Raw genomic sequence first — 23,162 nt, 5'->3', positions numbered from 1 at the left:
ATCCTGGCCCTTTATTTAGCCTCATAACTCATTTAATGCTGTAGATTTTCAAGTAGTTTTTCCAAAGCGTTCATGGGGAGAATATTTTCCAAAACTTTGTACATCTGAGAATTCTGTTGCCTTCACAGGAGAATCTCGTCCAATATAATATTCTTGAGTAACAACTATTTGGCTCCAAACTCTTTCTTTCTCTTGGTATTTTTCATGCCAAACTGGTTTTTAATTGTTTTAGTGATAACTGACTTTTTTTCCCTGCCTCACTGTTTTAAGACTTTTTTCTTTCCTTTTTCTTTGCAACTCCAATATTTTGCCACAATGTGTTCAGTTATGATTTAGCCTGGAACAGGGTAAGTTCTTTGAATATGATACACAGTTTTTTCTTAAGCTTAAGGAAAAGATTTAGCCTTCAAAACTTCTATTATCTTTGTTCTGGATCCTGGGCCAGGAGACTCCCCTGTGCTGGTGCAATGCTGTCCTGCGTTCCGTGTGGATCATCCTCAAACACCCCCTTTGATCTTTGGTCAACTTTGTTCTTGACATCACTGATTTAATTTTCTGCAACAATAGTTCTACTTCGCATAGCTTCCCTACATGGTTAGTTTATTTGCTATTTTTAAACTGAAGTATAATTAAGATATCATAAAATGCACAGAAGGCAGGTGTCCAGTTCGATGAATGCTGACGACTGTACATGGCCATTGAAGTACCTTTCAGAAAAACAAGATATTAAACATTTCCATTGCTCCGGCAAGCTCTCCCGCCACCCTTTCCAGTCAATTTCTGCCTCCGGCCCCAACCCTTGGCAACCGCTTTCTGATTTTTATCAACACCAGGTAAGCTCTACTGGTCCCTAGGTTTCATGCATATGGGGACATGCAGTGTGTGCTCTTCTGTGTCTGGCTTTTCTCATTTAACAAAATAGTTTTTAGATTGACCCTTGTTTTGCATACATTGGTGGGTCATTCTTTCCTGAATGCTGAGTAGCACTCCATTGTAGGAATATGCTTCAGTTGGCTTATCCATTCTCCTGTCGGCAGGTGTCTGGATTGTTTCCAGTGTGGGGCTGTTATAAACACAGCTGGTATACACGTCTGTGTACTCCTCTTTCCATAAACACACATGTTCATTTCTCTAGGGTAAATACCCCAAAATGGAATCACCAGGTCATATGCAGATGCATATTTAACTTTATAAGCAACTGCCAGTTTGCCAGTTTTCCAAAGTGGTTGTAAAACTTACTGTCCCTCCAGCCGCAGGCGATTGTCTGGTGCGTCTCATTCTTCCCACCCTCCCCCCACCTCCGGTTTTCTTCTTTCATTTAAACACATTCCCTTTCCATCACAACTTGTGGTCTTTTCAAAGCACCATGTCTTCTTGTACTCCAAGGATGACGGCAATTTTCTGAAACTTTCTTCTGGATCCTGCAGTAGGTCATTTTCTGAGATAAGCTCATCTTCTCATCCTTTGGAATACTACTTTCTCTTGGTTTGCAATGTTTTTGTTAAGCTTCATGTGAGTTTCTCCTATCTCATAGGTGAACAAGCCCAGATCTGTCTCCAATGATGATAGACAGGGTGAACAAAGTACTTTTGGACCTGCTGTCTCTCTACAGTATGAGGTTAAATGATGTTCTGGAGCCTCCAGGGGACAGGCAGGTTGTTATATACAGGGCATATTCAGAAAAGGGTGGAATGTAGAGGGGATATTTTAACAGAAACTATGTAAAATGCAATAGCATTCTCCAAATGTATAAGTGAATATATCATATTTAATCAAATCTTTGGTCAATACACCAACATTGATTTTTCCTTTAAACCAGTCTTTGTTGACTGGTGCAATGTGTCAGGAATGTGCTAAGCACTTCGCATGCATTTTTTTTTTAATTTAAGCTTCAAAACAAGCTTATAAGGTACACATACCTATAACTGTTGTTATCGTAATTACGAAATGAAGTCTTAGAAAATTAAGGTAATCTGCTCAAAGTCTTACAGCTAATAAGTGACAGTTTCACCTAAAGGCTTTATGCATTCCTATACAACCCAAAGTCAAGAACTAGAAGTCACGTGATGAATTTTTTAAAGTTTTTATTTATTTATTTTGAGAACGAGAGAGAGAGAGTGCACGCACAAGTAGGGTATGGGCAGAGAGAGGGAGACAGAATCCCAAGCAGGCTCCACACTGTCAGTGCAGAGTCCGAGGGGGAGCTCAAACACTTGAACCGTGAGATCATGGCCTGAGGAGATCAAGAGTCGGACACTTAACCAACTGAACCCCCCAGGTACCCCTGGAAGTCATATGACGAATTTAAATCATGGAGACCAAAATCCTAGAAAATTGGAAAGCAACACTTACCTGATTTTTGGCTGTCTACAAAATTTGTCATTAACTGACTAGCGTGTAACAAAAATTCTTGGCCATGTTTTTCTTATTCATTAAAGCTCTTCTGTGAAGGTAAAATCACCACCTTAACACCTGTGACTCTACCCAAGTATTGCCACAGTCTCAGTGATTGAAGCCTTAAATTAGAATAAAAAAAAAATCTTAATTCTTTTGATTCATGTAAAATTGGGGGAGAAAATCTAACATAGCACACATCTTTAAAAATATTAATAATTCATTTTGTATTATTGTATATCTTACCAACATTGCTGGTATGAAGTTAACTGAAACAGCAGTGCCTGGTTGGCTCAGTCGGTTAAGCGTCCGACTCTTTTTTCAGCTCAGGTCATGATCTCAAGGTTGGTGGGATCGAGCCCTGCCTCAGGCTCTGTGCTGACAGTGCAGGGCCTGCTTGGGATTCTCCCTCTGTTTCTCCTCTCTCTACCCCTCCCCCCACTCACGCTCATTCACATGCTCTCTCAAAAATAAATAAATAAGCATTAAAAAAAAAAAAGGAATGGAAAATAAATCCTTGTGCCCCACACCCATTTAAAAATTTTTTTAGTTTATTCACACACAGTAATAAAAGGTTCACGGCAGATATGCCTAGACATTCGGCCTGTCTCATGTGTCCAAAGTGAGAAGCACTGCACATACTCAGGAAAAACAATTAAAATGTGCTGCAAACAAAAAAAGACATCTCTAATTCCTCAGACACCTGGACTGTCCTTCAACACAGTCAACGACAGACTACCTTCGGGAAGTGGAATCTCATTTTGTGAAACACTGCTTAAAAGCAAAACAAGTTCTCAACATACCACCGAGTTCACAATGCTGGCCTCGATAGAATCTGAGCTTACTATGTGGCAAGGTCAAATAATTTTCTGTTGAGACAGTATTTGCGATGACATAGTTATTAAAAACTGAAACCGTACAAACCCAAACCGTCAAAAGCTAGCCAGAAGGACAAAACAAAAGGGGAAGAAAAATCAAGGAGCTTTAAAAAAAAACAACAAAAAACCTTTAAAACACCTTAGAAGGACTTACCCTTTATCACCCAATCTCTGAACAGGAAGCAAGGATAATGGCCTTCAGGAGGTTAGTATCATCAAAACCCCTTCTTACTGCTTCCAACCTTACCATTTTATCAGCTCGAGACAGTACTAGCAGATAATAAAACTATTTTTTAATACATTTTTTAAATGTTCATTTTATTTACTTTTGAGACAGCGAGATGGAGCGTGAGCCGGGGAGGGGCAGGGAGAGAGGGAGACACAGAATCAGAAGCAGGCTCCAGGCTCTGAGCTGTCAGCACAGAACCCCACGTGGGGCTCAAACTCACGAACCGCGAGATCATGACCTGAGCAGAAATCAGACGCTTAATTGACTAAGCCACCCAGGCATCCCATAAAACTTTTTTTTTTTTTTAACATAGAACTGTTACCTGAAAATTAGTCACATCAGAAAGTTACGCACTTACTCAACCACTTTGCTTAGGTCCAAATAGCGAACTACTGACCTGTACCGAGCCCTATTTTCACTTTGTGTTTCATGACTTCAAGGACATTGAGAAAGCCGCTGCTGAGCCTGTAGAGAGAGGAGAGAGTCAGGACAAGGAGACCCACATGCTTCCAACAAAGAAAGGACACCAACAGTACTGATGGTAATTTCACTACACTTGGTTCCTGTCACATGGGCTCTCATGTTGGTACAAACTCATTAGCCACATCAGATCACCTGAGTTCCGGAGGAACACACAATCATAAAGGATCTTTAATCCTTGGGTTGAGGTTAATCTCAGGAGGGTACAAAGCAGCAAGAAGGAGAAGAGAAAGCAGGGGAATCATTTGTAAGGAGAAATAAATGAAACAATTCGACCTTGCAGTTAGTGCAAAAGTCTTATTGGTCTTCAGTGTTTTTTGTTTGTTTGTTTTGGTTTGTTTTTAACCAACTCGTCCTTCTATGTGAAGACGTACAAATTATAAAGCATCATCTCTCCTCTCCATCTGGAATAATTTGTTGCCCTGAATGAGTCGGGACTTGCAAGGCCAGAGAAAGGGGATACCACCGGAAAAGGGGGTGCAGGCTGATGCGTCGGGGCCTGGCAGTTCACAGGCTGCCGCTGAGAACCGCAGAAACTAGGAGAGAAGGGTCTAGGATGAATTCCAGACGTGATGCATTGCACAGACTCAGAAATTTTAAAAGACGCTGTGTTCTTCGCGTGCATACTCCGCACAAAGTGTCCTCTTTCGAGGGCCTCTGTCCCAATCAGATAGGCCTCTAGAAGAGGGACACTAAAGACATGATTGAGAAAACGGAGGTCTTTGGGCTGCTAACTCACACCCCAAATGCTCACCAGCTACCGACCGATTACCGCCTACTTACGATAAGTTAGAATTGGGGCAGTGTGAGAGCGCCGCTCCCCGCTCCCTGAACACCTTGAGTTCCTCGGCGGAAAGGTAGCAGCCGTGCGCCATCACTGTCTGGAGAGAAGAGTACCCGCGTGGAGTTTACCACTTAACAATGTTTGGTGAGTCTTCACTCACAGCGAGACGTTACAGGTACACGCAGCTGCTGCGGCTGGCCTCGTCTCCACAAGAGCATTTATGATCACTCGTATGGATAAAATCCCTGTGTACCGGGTACCCCCTCAAAAGAGGCCCGTATGAACATGGGATCACACGAGGCTCAGCAAGTTTTGTGGCTCTTACCGTTTTCTCTTTTTCATGTGGAAAATAACGAGGGTCCAGGTTACCGGCAGTATAGGATACCCACCCCACCCAAAGATACTACGATGGCTTCATCGCCACCCTAAGAAAACAGCCACGTTATTTTATTTCCTAACTCTACGTGGGGAGCAACTGGTGGGGCCGTGCTTGTTCCCATCCTGATCAGAACTTTCTAGAAGTGAGCTTTCCTTTGCCAGCACATGGAAGCTGTGGGGGTAATCCTGGAAACGGTCGTTCTTTATTTCTGCTCCTAGTAAAATATATGCACAATGCTCTTGACACATAAAACCATATAATCTTTGTTCATCTATTTGTAAGTCTTTTTTTTTTTAATTGAAGTATAGTTTACACGACCAAATAAGCTTTGTTTTATCACCCATATTCACATTTTCACAATAATTAGGAAACGTGATGTCTTATAAGCATTAACGTGGAAGTAAAATGGATCAAAGAAGGTGGGCGGTGTGCACACATAGGAGAATTTTCTGTTTAGTCCTGGTAATAATTTGTGGGTTTTCCTGAATGAGACTTACCTCTTTCTTATGGCATATATCCATACAGACACATAGAATGGAATATTACTCAGCTATAACAAAGGATGAGATCATGCCATCTGTGACAACATGGATGGACCTAGAGAGTATTATGCTAAGTGAAATATGCCAGACAGAGAAAGACAAATACCAGAGGATTTCACTCATGTGTGGAATCTAAAACAAAGAAAAATGAATAAGCAAACAAACAGAAGCAGAAGCAGACCTGAAAACACAGGAAACAAATGGAGAGTTGCCAGAGAGGAAGGTAGGCGGGGAGGGAGAGAATGGGTGAAGGGGAGTGGGAGACACAGGCTTCCAGTTCTGGAAGAAGTCATGGAAATAAAAGGCACAGCACAGGGCATATAGTCAATATATATAGGTACTATAACAGCATTGTGTGGTGACGGGGTAGCGACACTTGTGGTGAGCACAACACAACATAGAGCAAAGTTGAATCACTACATTGTATACCTGAAATTAATGTAACATTGGGTGTCGACTATACTCAAATTTTTAAAAATTAAAATTAAAAAAAAAAACGGCTTTACTCGTTCAAAATTCTCTTCCCCTCAGTACAAAACCCGTTTTCAAACAGCTTTCTCTTTTGGGAGGCACGGTTCCGTGACCACAGAATTAATAAAATGAAATTTTCCCAAGCTCTATGCAAATAAAATTAACATGCAGCTAGAAGGTTAATTTATTAATCACATGGAAATAGATGTAGAGAAGGATGAAAATTACAGTGTAGCATTTAAAGACCTGTGTAAGGGATTAATCTTTCAGATTAGTCATATTCAGCCCTCTGTTCACATAAGTCCAGAAGAACTGATTTGCTGCAGTAGTTAAACTCTCCATACACTTTGTGCAATTCATTGAAGGCCAAGGCTAAAGGGTATACTGTGGAATGAAGTCTCTCCTCACTATATTAATCTAAATTAATGTAAAATTATTTAATTATGAAAGTAATATACACTCATTTTTTTAAAGCAATAGCAGAGTGTTTAAAAACAAAGAGTAAAAAGTCCTTCTGCCTTCTCCCTCAGGAGGATCACTTTTAACATTCAATGTTTGTATTTCAGATAATTTCTTTCTAACTGAGCATGCAACCCACACAACATCAAGCAATACTGTACAAACATTCTTCCTTGTAAGCCTGGATACATCATTCTTGTGAATGTTGGATAAAATTTTAATTATGAATGTTCTATAATCTAAACAATCCCCCACTGATAGATATTTTCTAACTTTCACATTAATTAACATTCCTATTCATATCCCGTACAGAATGGATCCTTAAAAACGTACCTGCTAACTCAAGGAAATGCGTATTTATATTCTAATGGATACTGACAAAATGTCCTTAGGCCAAACGACCTACCCTCCCTCTAAGAAGCCTTTAGATTTCTTTACTGGGATGGAACTTCAGGTCATTTTTAACTATCTACCCACATATGTGCATGCTCTAGTTTGGGAAATGCACATAGGTTGGAGAAGTCTGGAGATTACTATTGAGATTTTATTTTATTATTATTATTTTTATTTGAGAGAGAGAGAGAGAGAGAGAGAGCAAGAGAGAGAGAGAATCTTAAGCAGGCTCCATGCTCAACACAAAGCCCAACATGGGGCTCGATCCCACAACCCCAGGATCATGACCTGAGACAAAATCAAGAGTCAGAGGCTCAACTGACTGAACCACGTAGGTGCCCCTGAGATCTTAAAATGTAGATAAATATGCCCTGCTGTATACAGGCTATGTCACGATATGCAATGTACCTTATTTGTCAGAAGATTGTTCCTATCATACACATCTGTGTAGTTTTTATAATCAGGAAATAAGTTCTTCACAGCTGCTACTTCACTGGAGTTCTCACTTATGTGGCTCTACAAGAAAAGAAATAATAGTTTCAATTTTCTAATGTCAAATACCATCAGAAATGATACTTCTTCCCCAAAAGGATAAGGATGGATTCTACTTGCCTATGTAAGACCACGAAGACTGTACATGTGTTCTATTGAAAGCAATGATACATATCATATATGACAGCTGCATGAAAAATTAACTATGACTATGTCATTACATGAGCATGTAATGTTCTAACCCTAACCCTAAGCCAATGTTATGTTCTTCCAATGAAGTCTTTTCAAATCCCATACTATGTTAGGAACAAATGAAAGTAAAAAGTACTTGAAAAGGGTCAAGAGCCTAGCTATTGGTGGCAATTTGCTTCTGGGGTTAGCCATTTAAGATAAGAGTTTAAGGGCCACAAAGGGACAGACAGCATGGTTCCCTCATAAGAAAACTAGAATTTGAACAAGGAGAGCTAAATGTTAGCTCAAGTTCTGAGCTTAATTGTGTGTCTTAGGGTGAGTCAGCTACTTCCTTTGGCCTCCACATTCTCAGCTCTCAAATATGAGGGTTGTGCTAAGTGAGTGATTTTCCAAAAATTCATAGAAATCCAATATGTAAAAGGCATCAACAAGTTGCCTTTCAGGAAGAAGCAGGGTTGGGATTTGGGAACCCTGTCGTCATTCTGTCCCCTTTGTCACCTTCCAGAATGTCTCCTGTGCAGAAAACAGTTTGACAATAACAGAGCTAGACAATCTTGAAGTCACCAAAAAAGAGCCCATAAGAATCCAAACGCAATCAAAACAAATGAGTCCTGGCCCCCACACCTGCAGAACATCACAAACCCCAAGAGGGCAGAAAGTGTTTTTGAGACACAACACTTGGGTGTAACCACCTCACTCCCTAGCCTAAAACAAAAATCTCCAGACCAACTGGTGATGAGTACATATTATGGGGGAAAAAAAAAAAAACTCATGAGCAAGTTGCCATTTTCAAGAATGGCAATACCATTTCCCTTCTCCGTGAAGTAGAGTGTCAGTCAAATAAATAGAAGAAAAAAAGAGCCATGTTCTAAAAATAGAGTATTCCAACTAGAGGGTGAGCTTTATCCTGTCCTTGAGGAAACTTAGACCACTGAAGAAATGCCTGGGCATCTGAAGGGAAAAAAGGACAACCAGATGATTCATGTCATTGTAATAAATTTGAGGAGACGTTAAATGCACATGCACACATACATACATCCCCAGCAAGGACACGCTTGATTTGGTTGTGTCTTCATGGAGCCCAGGACAGACTACCCCCAACTATGGCACTGTGGCATATTGTATTATTTTAAGCCGAAGGAAAATAGCTGACGTGGGAAGGTCACTCTGACCTTCCTCCACCCTTCTTCCCTGAAACAGGGAAATAAAATAAAACTCTTGTGTGAGGGGTGTCCACCCTATAGTTGGAGGGAAGAAGCATCCTTATCTCTGAAGACAAAAGGATGCCCAGAAGAATCCAAACCAAAGATCATATTCCTCCATGACTGTGCACTCGTCACCCAACCTAGCCTAGAAATGCTCTGGGCTCTTTCTTTGGGTTTTCATTTCCTTATGAAGTCTCCTGTATCATGTAAAGCTGAGATTAAATACCTTTGTATGCTTTTCCCTTTTTAATCTGTCTTTGTCAATTTAGTTTTCAGATGTGGCCAGGGACTCTAAGAAGGTTAAGGAAAACTTTTTCCTCCCCTACAATTATGTGCAATTGAATAAGAAATACAAATATCACAGTCCACAAAAAAAGGGGGGTGATGAGAAGAGTTGATAAGCCCTAACAAAATAAATCTTATTAAAACAAAACAGAACACCTTCCACTCTGATATAGAATCAATGTGTTGTCTCTCTCTTCCCTTGCCCATTGTGATAAGATAGTCAACTCTTAAGAGGGAAAATTGGAGTGCAGTACGTGATGAAGCCCGGAGGATGTGTGAAGGGGAGCTTGCAACCCCCAATTTTAACCTAGCTGGAAGCTTTAGAAGGGTTTTATTCCTAAATTGCGACCATTTAACGACAAAGTAAGATATGCTTTTTTTGTTCCTGATCTCAAATTAAGAAACTCAGAACAAAAGGGCTTTTAAATGCATTTTTGCAAGTAGAAATTAGGTTCTTTTTGCTTTTCAAATAATGGGTGGTTTCTCCAAAAATCAAGGACTAGAACACTGACAAGAAATATCAAATAAAAGAGAGAAGTAGGAAAGAAATGCCTGAAATTTATCCTACAGAGAACAGGTAACCGGTGTGTCGTAGGTCTGGCTTGGTTACTCATGATGTCTTTGTCTCTCCAAAGCCTGATCAGAGAAGACCAAGGGTAAAAGGAGCTTCAGGTTTCTTACCTGAGAAATGAAAGGAGTGGATTTAGGTGACGTCTGTAAGAGCCCTTCCTGTGCTATGATGCTATTTCTCTAGGAGATCTCAGGAGAAGAATTGGAGATTTACTGCAAGAATTTAGGGTACTGAGAAGTCTTGCAGGTTTGGACAGAGGCAGAACTAGGGGGAAAACACCCACCTGAATGTGCAAATTATGGGTCTTCGCGAGGTTTCCCAGTTTACCCAACAAAGTCTCAGAGCAGGAAAGGGAAAAACGTGGTGTCACTATGGGCTTCACTCTAGAATACTGGAAATAATATAAAAAGCAATTAGTCAGGAAACCATGGATATCATGAATGGGTGGCAGACCCTAACATGCGTATCATACACATGTAACTATGTTTTCATTTTGGGGGACAGTCTCCCATTCTAACAGCGGGTGGAAGTTTTGGGTTTCATGGAAATGGCTCATGACTGAGGACAATGGAGACAAGATTCTACAGCACCAAGTTCAATGGAAGAAGATTCTGTCCTAAATGACAGACACCCCGAGTCACACATTCACATGAAGGCTCAGACAAGGCCTTGACTGGGTGGCCTTCATGAAGAGAAACGGGAAACAGAAGAACATCCGAAGGAGGCCACTGGGGAGACTAAAAGTGAGCTGGAGGCCTATTCACCACCTACATCTTGGGGAGGTGTGCTGGCCGTGGCCTCCCTCGGGACGTTTAGTGGCAGCATTGGCTCTGATGTGACCCAGGGTAAAGGCTGAACAGGAGAGAAGGGCTCGGAGAGCAGTAGTGAAGATGAGGACCCAGGAGGCTGCAGGTGGGTCTCCCGAGATTAGATTGCAAGTAATGGATTTCTTAGATTTTCAATCAGACCTCAAAAGGTGGTAAAGGAAGGGGCTGGCTTGCACAGTGGAGCTAAGAACCAGCATGCTGGGGTCGGGAAAGGAAACAGCTCTGCCTCCAAGGCTCACCGACACTAGGGCATTGCAAAGAGGAGTGTCTGAATGCCTGCAGGCCATGTGATATACCACACATTAGGCACCAAGGCAGCCAACGGCTGGGGCATCAGGGTGGACACTACCTGTGCTTCAGACCAGATCAGGGAGCACAAGTGGCCAGAGCCAACGTTGAGGTAGCCAACTTCCAGTTTTTACCAATCTGTCCACATCCGTGAAGCCCCCTCCTACCTCCCCAGGGACCAGTCCTATGAGATGAAAAGGTTCTAGAGAAGAGGAAGGGAAAACCACAGAGAAGACAAAAAAGGCTGACCTCACAGAGCTGAGTTGATGGGTCCACTGTAGGAACAATTTAAGGCTCTGGGAAAATATTTCTGCATGCATGGAGTAAGCCAAACACGCGCAGACTAATCTTTACCAAACAACTTAGTAACGCATCCTGCAAACAGCACAAAGGCAATCCAAAAACAAGCTGGGAACAAGCTTACTTACGTTCTTTTGGAGCATTCTCGACACAAATCTGAAATACAGCAACAAATGGGAAAATAGAAAAATGTGGCATTTAAAAATACGTTTTTAAAAAGGGTGAAAACATGATCCTCACAGGTCCTAACTTCCAGACAAACATTTCTAACGCTGTACATGTTTCACCACCAGCAGTTAAAGATTAACAAGTAGTAATTATTCTGCTTTCTCACGTGCGGCCAGGGAGATAAAGTGCGAAATCACAGGGAACTGAAGTTTTATCATCTAACATCAGCTGGGCTGTTCGTAAGTATCCCCACAGCACCGAAGCCATTCTGCTGGCTTAAGCTCTATTTGGGGGAATATTGTAGGGTGTTACGCTCCTTGGATATTAGAATCATGGAATCCTATGCACCTGGAGGTGTTTAGAAGCCATAGGACTCTCTCCTCCTAATTTTCCTTTATAGAGCGAAAGCTACTTTCTCACACAACATCATCATTCATTTCCAAAGGCCAGGTGCTCCTGGGCACAGACGATGGAATAAGGCAGAAGGAATAGGCCAGAGGTGGCTGTGAATTGGGGGCAGGGGGCACCAGATGGGACCAGGTGACAATCTTACCCATTGTATCTGCAGGGACAGTAGTATCCGTAGGGCCTATGAAATACCTATTTGTGCCCTGGCCGAATATATTTACTAGCTAGCTTCCTGCCTACTGGTAGACCTTTGTTTTGGAACAAAACGCAGATTAAGGTTTACTACGATCACAAACACAGATCCATAGAAAAATTCAGCAAATGGCCGATGATAAAAGGCGTGTTTCATTCTTTCTGGGAGCAGGTGACGGTTCCTAAGCCACCCTTTTCAGAGGACACATTTAAGGTGAAGGAAGTGTGGAACTGGAGAAAAGGTGGGCTTCTAAAACTTGCATCAGGATAGGTTAGGTCTTGGGGGAGATTTGAATCTAAAGAATGTTCTTCTGGATCTCTTGCATGTTGAGAGTCATACAACACAATTCCTTGTCAAATCAGATCCTAAAGGGACTATGGAGAAGCCATTAAAGAAGTGTAGATAGAGTATTTTGGGGACCCATAGAGTATCCCAAGGTCATCTTAAAAGAACAGAACAAAAGCCCGTGATCTCAGGCAAGAGGATGACCCACAACCAAAAGTAATCTAATGAGCACACCACATATATTTAAAGCGAGTTCAATTTACAAAAGCCTCCATCTATACTAAAGGAGAAGGGAGTGGTAAATCATTAACTTTTAAAAAGAATCTTTCATTTCACAAAGGGGTTCACCCCAGGACTCCTATAACGAGTTCACAGAGGCTCCCAAACAGTATTGACATGCAATATTTTCTTTAGGACCAGACCAACCGCATAAAGTGGGGCAAACCCACACAGTGACATATGTGTATATCCGCCTGGTTCACAGAGGTTGCCTCCATCAGTGCTGCAAAGGGACTGCCCACAAGACAAATCAAGATGAATATACCTCTCTGTCTCCTCGATTGACACCTCAGTGGTCTCCTTGTATTCGGGAACAGTAACATTCAAATCCATGCAGACTTTGCCCACAAATGCCCGCTGCCCGAATTTATCTGTGAGGCACACACAAACAGAATCTGAAGTCATTCTTTTTCTCCCAAATGGTGTCTTTCCTAATCTTTCAATTAAAATCATTATGAAAACATAAGTGAGAATGTATCATAAGTGGGGAATTTGACTTAGTTCTACCAGCAGCTCTCAGCACTAAGGAACCTAGTCCTCATTAGAGGTGCTAGAGAAATTTTATTTTAGCTAGAAAGTTGAAGCTATGTGGGGTAATATTAATTTTTTTTTACAATGTCTGTGCCTCTGTCATAAGAGTCTTGCAAAAGCCTTTTTGCCTCTTTCCCCTGTAATTCGTTTTAATACCTGGCCATTATATTATTCTTCCCTAAAACCCCACCTTCATCAGATACCTCCTCTGGCTTAAAATCTTGAGTGTCTGATGCACATACGAACCTGTCCATAGTCTGAACTGTCCCATCTCCCCCACCTCCTCCCCCACCCCACCCAGCAATGAATCCTGTCCTCCAGTTTGGCTACTCTGTTCCCTGCTTCCTGGATCTACTATGGATGTTCCTGCTCTCACACCTCTGTCCATGTCATTTCCCCTGTTGGGAAGACATTTTCCTTTCTCCCCATTTTATGTCCCTTTGAACCCCATTTAAAAGTCCCTTCCGTGAATTCTTTGCAGATGATCCAATTCTGAGTTTTCTCCATCTCCTCCCAAAATAGCAATATATATTTTCAGTGCTACCCTTCAGGCCTCTGGCATAAACTACCTTAGCCAGCAAGCAGAAGCATCAGTGCATCAGCCAGAGGAGCCAGAGGTATTTACTGAGCATCTGCCATGTTCTGGGCACTGTGCAAGGTACAAATTTTGGAATCGCTCATCTAAATCCAGTCTCCTTTCTGCTTACTAGCTCTATGACTTGGGCATGTTCCGTCCTCTGAGCATCAGTTTATGCATCTGTAACATGAGGACATTAACGACTACTTCCAAAGGCTGTTTGCAACTGAGCGGCAATAATCCACACCGAGTGCTCCATGTAAAGCCGGGCGTCTAGCAAGAGCACAGCAGCTGTTACTACAGTTATTAATTAATGTGTGTAGCTATTAGTCAGTTAATCCTGTCTGGTTCCTCAAGGGCAGAGACGATTTTCTATTTCATTGTATTCCCAGCACCTCGCACAGTCTCCTAACTGTAGCCAGCAGTCAACACAACATCTGTGGATCATAATAAACTGTTGCCACAGTGACAATTAGTAAACCTGTTCCAAAATGCTCTAAATTAATACAAAAACCTCAGACCCGTATACACCATTCTGAAACCAAAACCATAGGCAAATAATCAAATTACTTAAACAACAAAAAACATCCAAGGGCCATACACAAACACCTAATTACTCGCAAGAAAGGCGGTGCTCAAACGCCAGCAATTAAAAGGCAGGACTGCTCACAAGTAGAAGTCATTGCCGGACATGGTCTGACTGTCTTGGATGGATGTGCCCATACATCATGCTTTCATTTCCTCACCTGTAATTTCTGCAAGGAGCAGGGATGAGTCAGTGTGAATTGTTCCAAAGTAACAAGCCGTGGTTGTTCCATTCTTTAGTGTTCTCCTCTAAAAATAAATCACAAAACCATGAATCGCGTGTGCCCAGAAAAGTCACATGGCAGATGAAGACGAAAATAGAATTCTAGTTTTTAATTTTAAAATGTTTTTATTTAAAGGTATGCCATCTTGATGTGAAGTACAGTTAAGGTAAATGGCAAAAGTATTTATATTCCAAAAGTGTGAACTGGAGGAGAAGCTGGTACTTTTGATTTCCTAGATTCACACAGTTTGGTGTTGCAGAATTCACAAAATGCAATACTAATTAATTCCTTGTTTTTTAGGATTATTTAAGGATATCTAAACTTTATTGCACCAAGGGGTGTAAATGAGATTTTTCTATCTATAAGAGGGCAAAATTATGCAGCCAGATTTCTAGTTCAACCTGGCAGATTGGTCACATGTATTTATCTCCCTTCCTTAGCAAATTTCCACTAAACTAACAGTAAAATTTATTAACACACAAGAAATAGACATGAGCAGAGGAAACATTTCTATATCTTCCTAGACAAAAAAGAAAAAAAAAAAACAAGGATGAGAACATGGAGGTGACTTTGGAAGGAGAGAAAGAAGCATGGAGCTGTTAAGAGAGAATTGGCCGATAGTCTGTATACAAAAGATTAAACCCTGGCAGGACCCTTCTCCCACTTGTTGAAATCAGCCACCCACCCAACCTGATCCTGCAGGAGATATTTACTCTTGCAGAAACTGTGTAGTATTTGAAGACTAGACATCCAATACTGCAAAGTATGGCCGACTGAAGAGTTTTAAGTGGATAATCTGGCTGACCCAAGGATCATGGGATCCTTGGTCATCACCCCCCAAAACGTCACATATGCAACTCCCATCACTCCTGGCAGGACTGATGACTCTTTCCTAGAGAAGATGAATGGTTCTAGAAAAAAGATATCCTCACAATGGCATTTGGGGCCCACAGTTGGAAGGGCCATTCATTGCCTTCACTGTCCATCCTAGAATAAAGTTCACCAGTCAACAAGTGCTACTTCCCATCCAGACTCCCAATCAGCATCTTTGAGTGTCACACTTAAATATGGAATGTATGTTTGAGGTTCAATAGATACTTGAGGAAAGCTAGTCTAAAAAAAGAGAAGAAAGAGCAAAGAATCTGGGAAAAAATCTCAGAGAAAAGAGGCAATTTATAAGGTCAGAATAAAGTTTGATTTAAAAAAAAAATCTGGGGTGCCTGGATGGCTCAGTCCGTTGAGCATCTGACTCTTGATTTCAGCTCAAGTCATGATCTCACGGTTGGTGATATGGAGCCCCATGTTGGGCTCTGTGCTGACAGCATAAACCCTGCTTGGGATTCTCTCTCTCCCCCTCTCTCTGACCCACCCCCTCCACTCACACACTCCCTCTCTCTCTCAAAATAAATAAATAAACTTTAAAAAAATAAATAAGGAGCGTCTGGGTGGCTCAGTCAGTTAAGCGTCCAACTTGGCTCAGGTCATGAGTTCAAGCCCTCTGAGGACAGCTCATATCCAGGAGCCTGCTTCAGAGTCTGTCTTCCACTCTCTCTGCCCCTCCCCTACTTGTGCACTCTCTCTCTCTCAAAAAAAAAAAAAAAATTAAAATTAAATAAGTAAATAAATAAATATCTATGATTAACATTCTCAATGAAATAAAAGAATATATTGCATCCACAAAACAAGAACAGAATGCTATGAAAATGAGAGAACAAGGGCTCTCCAACACTAAAGATTTTATAAATGAAATTTGAAAGTCAATAAAAGGGTTGTAGGATAAATTAAAAACGAATCTCTCAGGGGAAAAATATTTTGCACTTAAGATAATAGGGAAGAATATGCCATATTTTAACAGCCTCTACTCAGCTTCAGCCAAATGTTGAAAAACAACAAGTGAGAGCCCAGTGACATCAGTTAGTCCCAAAAGTTGAGAGAATTGGGAAATCTGGATTTTTACGTCAATCTTTTCAAATTAAGACACTTTGCATATGAAATAAAATGTGTTTGACTGCCAGAGATGTTTAGAGCCTGTCAGTTACAGATAAGGATAAACTCTCTATCAGATTCACAAATCCAGGAGAAAGGATAGTATCTTGACAGAGACATTGAATTCAATCTCTAGCAACCAGAAAAGCGCCTGAATTTGAGTGTGTGCTCATTAAATGTTTGTTGAATGAATACCTGAGGTAGCAGAATTACTAAGCAACAAGAGACATAAAGTGAACTAAAATCAGCATCCTTAGATGGATGGCAGAGGACATTTTACCCTTGAAAGAGAAATGGACCATTAGAACGGTAAGAGTGAATTAATGATTTGCAAACTTGGGCCACAGCATTCTCTATGAACATAGCACAAAAGAGACATGAAAGTATATGAAGATATTTCATTATTTTTCTAACAGGGCTCATCACAAGCTAAGTGTAGACTGGAGGGAAGTATATATGGGGGGAAGAGAGGGGAGGGGTGGGGGCGGGGGGGGAGAAATTTCCCAGAGTTCTCATATTGAAAGAACTACATATTAAAGAGAATGAACTGAAAAAGAGATCTATAAGTGAGATCTCAGAACATCAAGAATGAAAAGAAAATCTTGAAGGCCAGCAAATTAGCCAGAAAGGAATACATGTCAGATTGACTCCAGCCCATTAGATGCTGGTGGGAAAATCATTTTAAATAGAATTCTCTCCACAGCTAAAGTGCATCATTCAAGAGTCATAACAAAGTAAAACCATTTTTAGTAATTCAAGGATTTGGAAGGCTTATCACCCACCTTACTGGAAATGATTATCAGAAGCTAATTCTTCAAGAAAATGAAACACGAATACAAAAGGAAGACAGGGATCCAAGAAGCACAAGAAAAAGCAAGCACACTGTTAAATTAAGTACAGATGTTGAAAAATAAAGTGGAATTAAATTTTAAAATATTAAACTTAAAAGCTGAAGCTTATTTAAAAAATTTGTTTAATGTTCATTTATTTTTTAGAGAAAGACAGATCATGAGCAGGAGAGGAGCAGAGAGAGGGAGATACAGAATCCGAAGCAGGCTCCAGGGTCCGAGCTGTCAGCACAGAGCGCAACACGGGGCTCGAACCCACAAACTGTGAGATCATGACCTGAGCTGAAGTCAGATGCTTAGCCGACTGAGCCACCCAGCCACCCTGTAAGCTAAAGCTTATTTTAAATTAAGTGTAGATAGTGAAAAAAAACTGAAATCAAAACCTCAGATGATAGAACATAAGATGTGGTGGGAAGGGGGAGATGAAGAAGGGACAGTACATACAATATTCTTGTCTTCTTATATGGAAGAATATATTGAAAAATGATAGAAGACTTGTCTAACACTCTTAACAACTCAATCTTACAGAGACGTTAAAATGTCATGTTGACAGAGAACCCACACTCTTTTAAAAAATGGGCAGGGGGCACCTGGATGGCTCAGTCAGTTAATTGTCTTTGACTTGGGTCATGACCTCGCAGTTTGTGAGTTCAGGCCCTGTGTCAGGCTCCTTGCTGACAGTATGGAGCCTGCTTGGGATTCTCTCTCTCTCTCTCTCTCTCTCTCTCTCTCTGCCTCTCCTTCACTCTCTCTCTCTCTTTCTCACTCTCTCTCTCTCTCTCTCTCAGAATAAATAAACTTTAAAAAATAAAATAAAATAAAAAATGGGCAGAATAATCATAAAAAAAATTGACCTTTTGTTGGGTCATAAAATAAAGTGAACTAATTCCTGAGAAAAATAATCACATGAGTTGCACACCCTAACCAGAATAAAATGAAACTCAAAACGAAAACAGAAGTGTAATCTAACATTTTCTAAATTCTCAAAATTTCTCACCCTTTTCTAAAAATTTGGCTTGAAGATGAAATCAAAATTGTTGGCTCATTAGCAAGAAGGACGATGGAAGCACCGCACAGGCGCCGACAAGTCCTTCCTTTGAGTCGGGGGTGGGGGTGGGGGTGGTGGGGAAGGGGGGGAAGCTTTCACTGGGTGAGAAACTGCAGTTTCAAATTGGACTGGATCAAACCGGAATGTTCAAGAATCTGCCCGAATTATAGTTAAGGAACAGGACAGGGAGAGTCCGCAAAGCAAAATAAGAAAAGGCAGGAGGGAAGAGGACGATGCAAAGACTGCCCACGCTACTACTCCTGCCGGTTCCCACGGAGTCCAGCCCATTGAACAAACCAGCCACATGGGCGTGGCTTATGTAATTGAAAGAAATAAGAATCCGGCTTTAAAACTTACTGAAGAGGCCCTCTAAAATACAGCTGCTTTCCTTCTTCATTTGTTCTATATTTGGGCATCCCAGACTCCATTCTGCCCTGGTTCCTCATAAGCTTTCAAGGGGGCTCTTCCATTAGTGACGAGTTTGTATTTTTCCCATTTACAAGACTCTATCAAGAATAACATCAGACTGTGGCCTGTGTTTTCAGTCTTTCCTCAGCCTTCAGTTCTTGAGGCTAAGATTTTGAGCTCAAAACAGACTCCAAACTTAGGATGACTACCAACTTCAAGGCTTGCAGCAATGGCCTCTTAACAGATTAGATGATTTGCATTTCCAGTGTGCTAAAATAGGGGGGAAGAGTGACCCGTTCCCTTTCTTTTCACCTTGTACTTTAATGATTTGATACCACTTTGGAATTGTTTGGATTCATTAGCTGAATCTTGGACAAACCCAAAGAGTAAGCATATTCTTTCTATTATCCACAATATTTGCAACTAGTTTATCGTGGTCCATTTACCAAAGATCTCACCTCCAATCCTTTGATTACAGGCTGTATAATATATAGATTACTGAACTCTTTCTAGTCTTTTTAGTTCATTCCAGTCCAATTTAAAACTGTAATCTCTCACCCAGGTTGCAGTGGTTAAAGGTAGAAAATCTAGGCTTGCTTTACTGGGATTTTTTTTCCGTATAATCTCAGAAGAGGCTTGCTAATATATACTTTAAATCATTTGCGGATTGGAGCGCCTGGGTGGCTCAGTCAGTTGAGCATCCAATTTCATCTCAGGTCACGATCTCATGGTTTATGAGTTCAAGCAAGCTCTGCGTTGGGCTCTCTGCTGAGCCTGCTTCAGATTCTGTGTCTCCCTCTTTCTGCCCCTCCACCGCTTGGGCTCTGTCTCTCTCTCTCTCAAAAATAAAATAAACGTTAAAAAATTTTTTTTAAATTATTTGCAGATGAAATGAAATGAAATGAAATTTGCACCACTGTCATCTATGGTGCAAAACTCTGGGGTCTGGATTGCCCATTCGTTGATGTATAGATCTAGGTTTTCTGTGGGAGAAAATAACACAAACAAACAAAAATGGCTTCCCTCTATTCGTAAGTACTGCCTTAGCATCCCTTTGCACTGCCATGGGCAGTCTTCAGCCTAGGGACAGGTTCTACTTAACACATCTCAACTTAAACAGATTTCAATCATACCATCAGCTCATCCAACTGTTAAAGTGTGTGGGCCTGCTTGCTCCCAATCAGAAACATAGGACATATGCAATGCAAATATTTGTCAAGAATAAAATCTATTTGGGGCGCCTGGGTGGCTCAGTTGGTTAAGCGGCTGACTTCAGCTCAGGTCACGATCTCACAGTTCGTGAGTTCGAGCCCCGCGTTGGGCTCTGTGCTGACAGCTCAGAGCCTGGAGCCTGTTTCAGATTCTGTGTCTCCCTCTCTCTGACCCTCCCCCGTTCATGCTCTGTCTTTCTCTGTCTCAAAAATAAATAAACGTGAAAAAAATTAAAAAAAAAAATAAAAAAAGAATAAAATCTATTTTGAAGTCACTGACATCAAATACTTAACTCTCTGATATAAGAAATAATATTTATAGAATACTGTCTGAAGGATATATGGTTCTAGATACTCTGTCTAAAACATAAAACACAGATGTGTCTGGTTTTTTATACTATAGCACCTTAATAATATATATTTTGACAACATAGCATGTATTTGTATTAAAGATTATTGGAATTAATTTTTAAGGAAATCAGTATAAGGAATAGACATGCTTTACCTTAAGAAATGTTTTATTTTTTATCCCATACACTGTGTAAATTACATAACTGATTCCCCTCTCTAGATCAGCTGTTAGAAACTTAGAGCATTCAGCTTCAAGTGAAGTTATTGAGCTGAGTTAACTCATTCAGCTTTAAGTTAAATTCATTGTGATAAATTCTAAAGAATGCGTGGATCCCCCTCCCCCACCCCCTGGCCATGGCATACGTTTAACTCTCGGTTTTATTTTGTTTTTTTTTTCTCCCTCTTTTTCCTTTGCCATGCTCTTGTGACTCATTTGCTTCCATTGTACATTATGTTATTTTAAGATATCTCAAACCCTTTCTAGAACAATGGGAAGTATAAATAAAATTTGAGGATAAAAAGGTTTGGTGTGGTTAACATGATTCATTAACACAATGCAATGGCAACTTCATACACAGTGTTAGTCCTTCTCAGTTTTTCTGGTGTCATGTGGATGCTAGCTGAATATATAAGACCCACAATTACACTGAATTTATAATTAAGCAAGTCAAGTGTATAAAGGATAGCACTTGCTTTTACTCCTCAAGGCTTGAATGACGCAAGACCAAGGAAAATGGCAAAATGGCTGGGTAACCACATAACGCTTATAATATTGTCGCCATCACATAGTCGTCACTTTAGAGGAAAAACCATCGACGGGTCCAACAAAAACGCAGGAATCTTCAGGCTAAGTATGTTGAATGATAAAGAGGTAGTGGTCAGATAAGATGGGATCTGAAGAAGGTATTCTCAACTGCAGAAGCTGTTTCTGACTGCTGAGTGAATTTGGCGTAGGGCTGGAATAAGAAGAAGGGAACTGACTTCTTTCAAAGAGTGGAAGGAAGGACATTTTCAGAGCCTCCAATATATGGCGGGTATACACCACAGGCGCTGCTCGATGACTGAACTAGCTCCATAGTTCCCTCTAGTGGTGTTAATGCTCATCACGTTCCCACATGCCCTGCTATGGGGGGCACCCGATTTCTCCCAATTTGGAAGCTACTAAAATAATGTGATATTCTTCTAACTGTAATTTGAAATTTTAATTTTAAACTTCCTTGGGTATTTAAAGCAAACATATAGAGTGTTTACCATGTGTCAGGCACTATCCTAAGAACCTCACGATACTAACTTATCATAACAATCCTATGAAATAGTTACTATCACTATCTCTATTTTACAGATGGGGAAAATGAGTCACGGAACTTTCCAAAGGTTACACAGCTATTCCATATGGTCCCCAGAACAGCACTGTGGATTGGCAGGAGTAAGGGAACACACATATGCATTAAACTCAAATTTAGTAATGCAAAAACACAAGAAGTAACAGAGTAAAGAGAGGCTACCCAATCAGGGATTTGGGAATTTGGGGTTCAAGTTGTCTCTCTGCTAGGGGTTAGCTTATGTAGATGAGGTGGTCACCAACTCCTTGGGCTGTAAAAAACCTTAAAAAGTTTCAACAGTCCATGCTAGCCTTAACTGCTAATTTTATAATTAAAATTTGCCCCCAAGACGGGGCACCTGGATGGCTCAGCCGGTTGAGCATCCGACTTTGGCTCAGGTCATGATCTCACGGTTCGTGAATTCAAGCCCTGCGTTGGACTCTGTGCTGACAGCTCGGAGCCTGGAGCCTACTTTGAAATCTGTGTCTCCCTCTCTGCCCCTCCGCCATTTGCTTTCTCTCTCTCTCTCTCTCCCAAAAATGAATACACGTTAAAAAACATTTGCCCCCCAAAATGGACCCTTCTACAGGTGATTCAGTCATAACACACCACTACTCACAAGCAAGATACTTACGACAACTCTGGTATATATTTCTTCAGCAAAATCGAGGTTCTGGAATTTGTGTTCTACAGGAAACGTGTACTTGGTCAGCCAGTCCAAAAGTGGCAGGTCTACATTACTCCCAGCAAAAGAATACTGAGCGGCATGGATGTGCGTATCAACCAGCCCAGGCATGAAAAACTCACTGGAAATTAATACGAGAGGAAAAGAACTTTAATACCATCTTCAGTCATTTTCCATATCTTTAAATCACATCTTCTGTCAACAATGATTTAATTGTTCACCCCACACAGGTTTAGAGCTGATGCAACCAGAGGGCTGTAAATTCCCCTGTTATCTAGAGATCAAGAAACAACAGTAAGTCTCTGCTGGGAGAGACACAGCTCCTCTGTTAAAACGGCTGGTGTGAGGTTAACCAAAGATGACAAAGGGGAAAAAGCACAGCACGGAGTAGAAGCAAAGCAGCCGTGGACCAAGACACCTCACGACTTTGTTCTCACGACTGGAAGGGTATCGACGGCAAGCAAAGATGAGAAAGAAGGTCTTGAAAACATCTAGAGCCCTGCAAAGGAATTACTCCCAAGTCACTAAGGATGACTGATGATGACACACACACAGTGGCCACAATTTTAGACCCAGTGGTCACCTGACCTTGGCTGACTGAAAGAAATCTAGTCTTTTCCCATGTGATGTAGGGGCTGAGTTCTGAAATAGAAGCAGCAATGCACACTGAGGCTGGTTAGGGGCAGGCAATCTTAGGAGACGAGACTATCAACCCTTCTCCAGGTGCTGCTGATCTCTCCTGCTGTTACCTTGGCCCTCCAACTGATTTTCATGTCTACTGATTCTTATAACAGAAACTTCTGAAAGATGTTTTTTTAAAGAGTTTTCAGAGGCATTCCCCACAAAATCGAGACAAACCAAAACTAACGGCTTTTCTAAAGAAC

General features: G+C 41.1%; 1 protein-coding gene across 2 annotated transcripts in view; it reads right to left on the bottom strand.

Annotated features, from left to right (window-relative positions):
• The window catches only part of GDA (guanine deaminase), a 76,422-nt gene that overhangs the window by 11,498 nt on the left and 41,762 nt on the right, over positions 1 to 23,162 (bottom strand). For both annotated transcript variants that reach the window (XM_049647084.1, XM_049647024.1), the window contains exons 3-10: positions 22,228 to 22,399; positions 14,357 to 14,444; positions 12,768 to 12,873; positions 11,298 to 11,325; positions 10,038 to 10,145; positions 7,418 to 7,525; positions 4,765 to 4,862; positions 3,899 to 3,966 (exon numbers count right to left, since the gene is read on the bottom strand). In XM_049647084.1, coding sequence (XP_049503041.1) covers positions 3,899 to 3,966; positions 4,765 to 4,862; positions 7,418 to 7,525; positions 10,038 to 10,145; positions 11,298 to 11,325; positions 12,768 to 12,873; positions 14,357 to 14,444; positions 22,228 to 22,399 — 776 coding nt within the window. The remainder of the gene's footprint in view (positions 1 to 3,898; positions 3,967 to 4,764; positions 4,863 to 7,417; positions 7,526 to 10,037; positions 10,146 to 11,297; positions 11,326 to 12,767; positions 12,874 to 14,356; positions 14,445 to 22,227; positions 22,400 to 23,162) is intronic.

Source organism: Panthera uncia, chromosome D4 (assembly GCF_023721935.1).
Source record: "Panthera uncia isolate 11264 chromosome D4, Puncia_PCG_1.0, whole genome shotgun sequence".
NCBI classification, from domain to species: domain Eukaryota; kingdom Metazoa; phylum Chordata; class Mammalia; order Carnivora; family Felidae; genus Panthera; species Panthera uncia.
The sequence above is the reverse complement of the archived record's forward strand: the minus strand, read 5'-3'. Positions and strand labels throughout refer to the sequence as shown.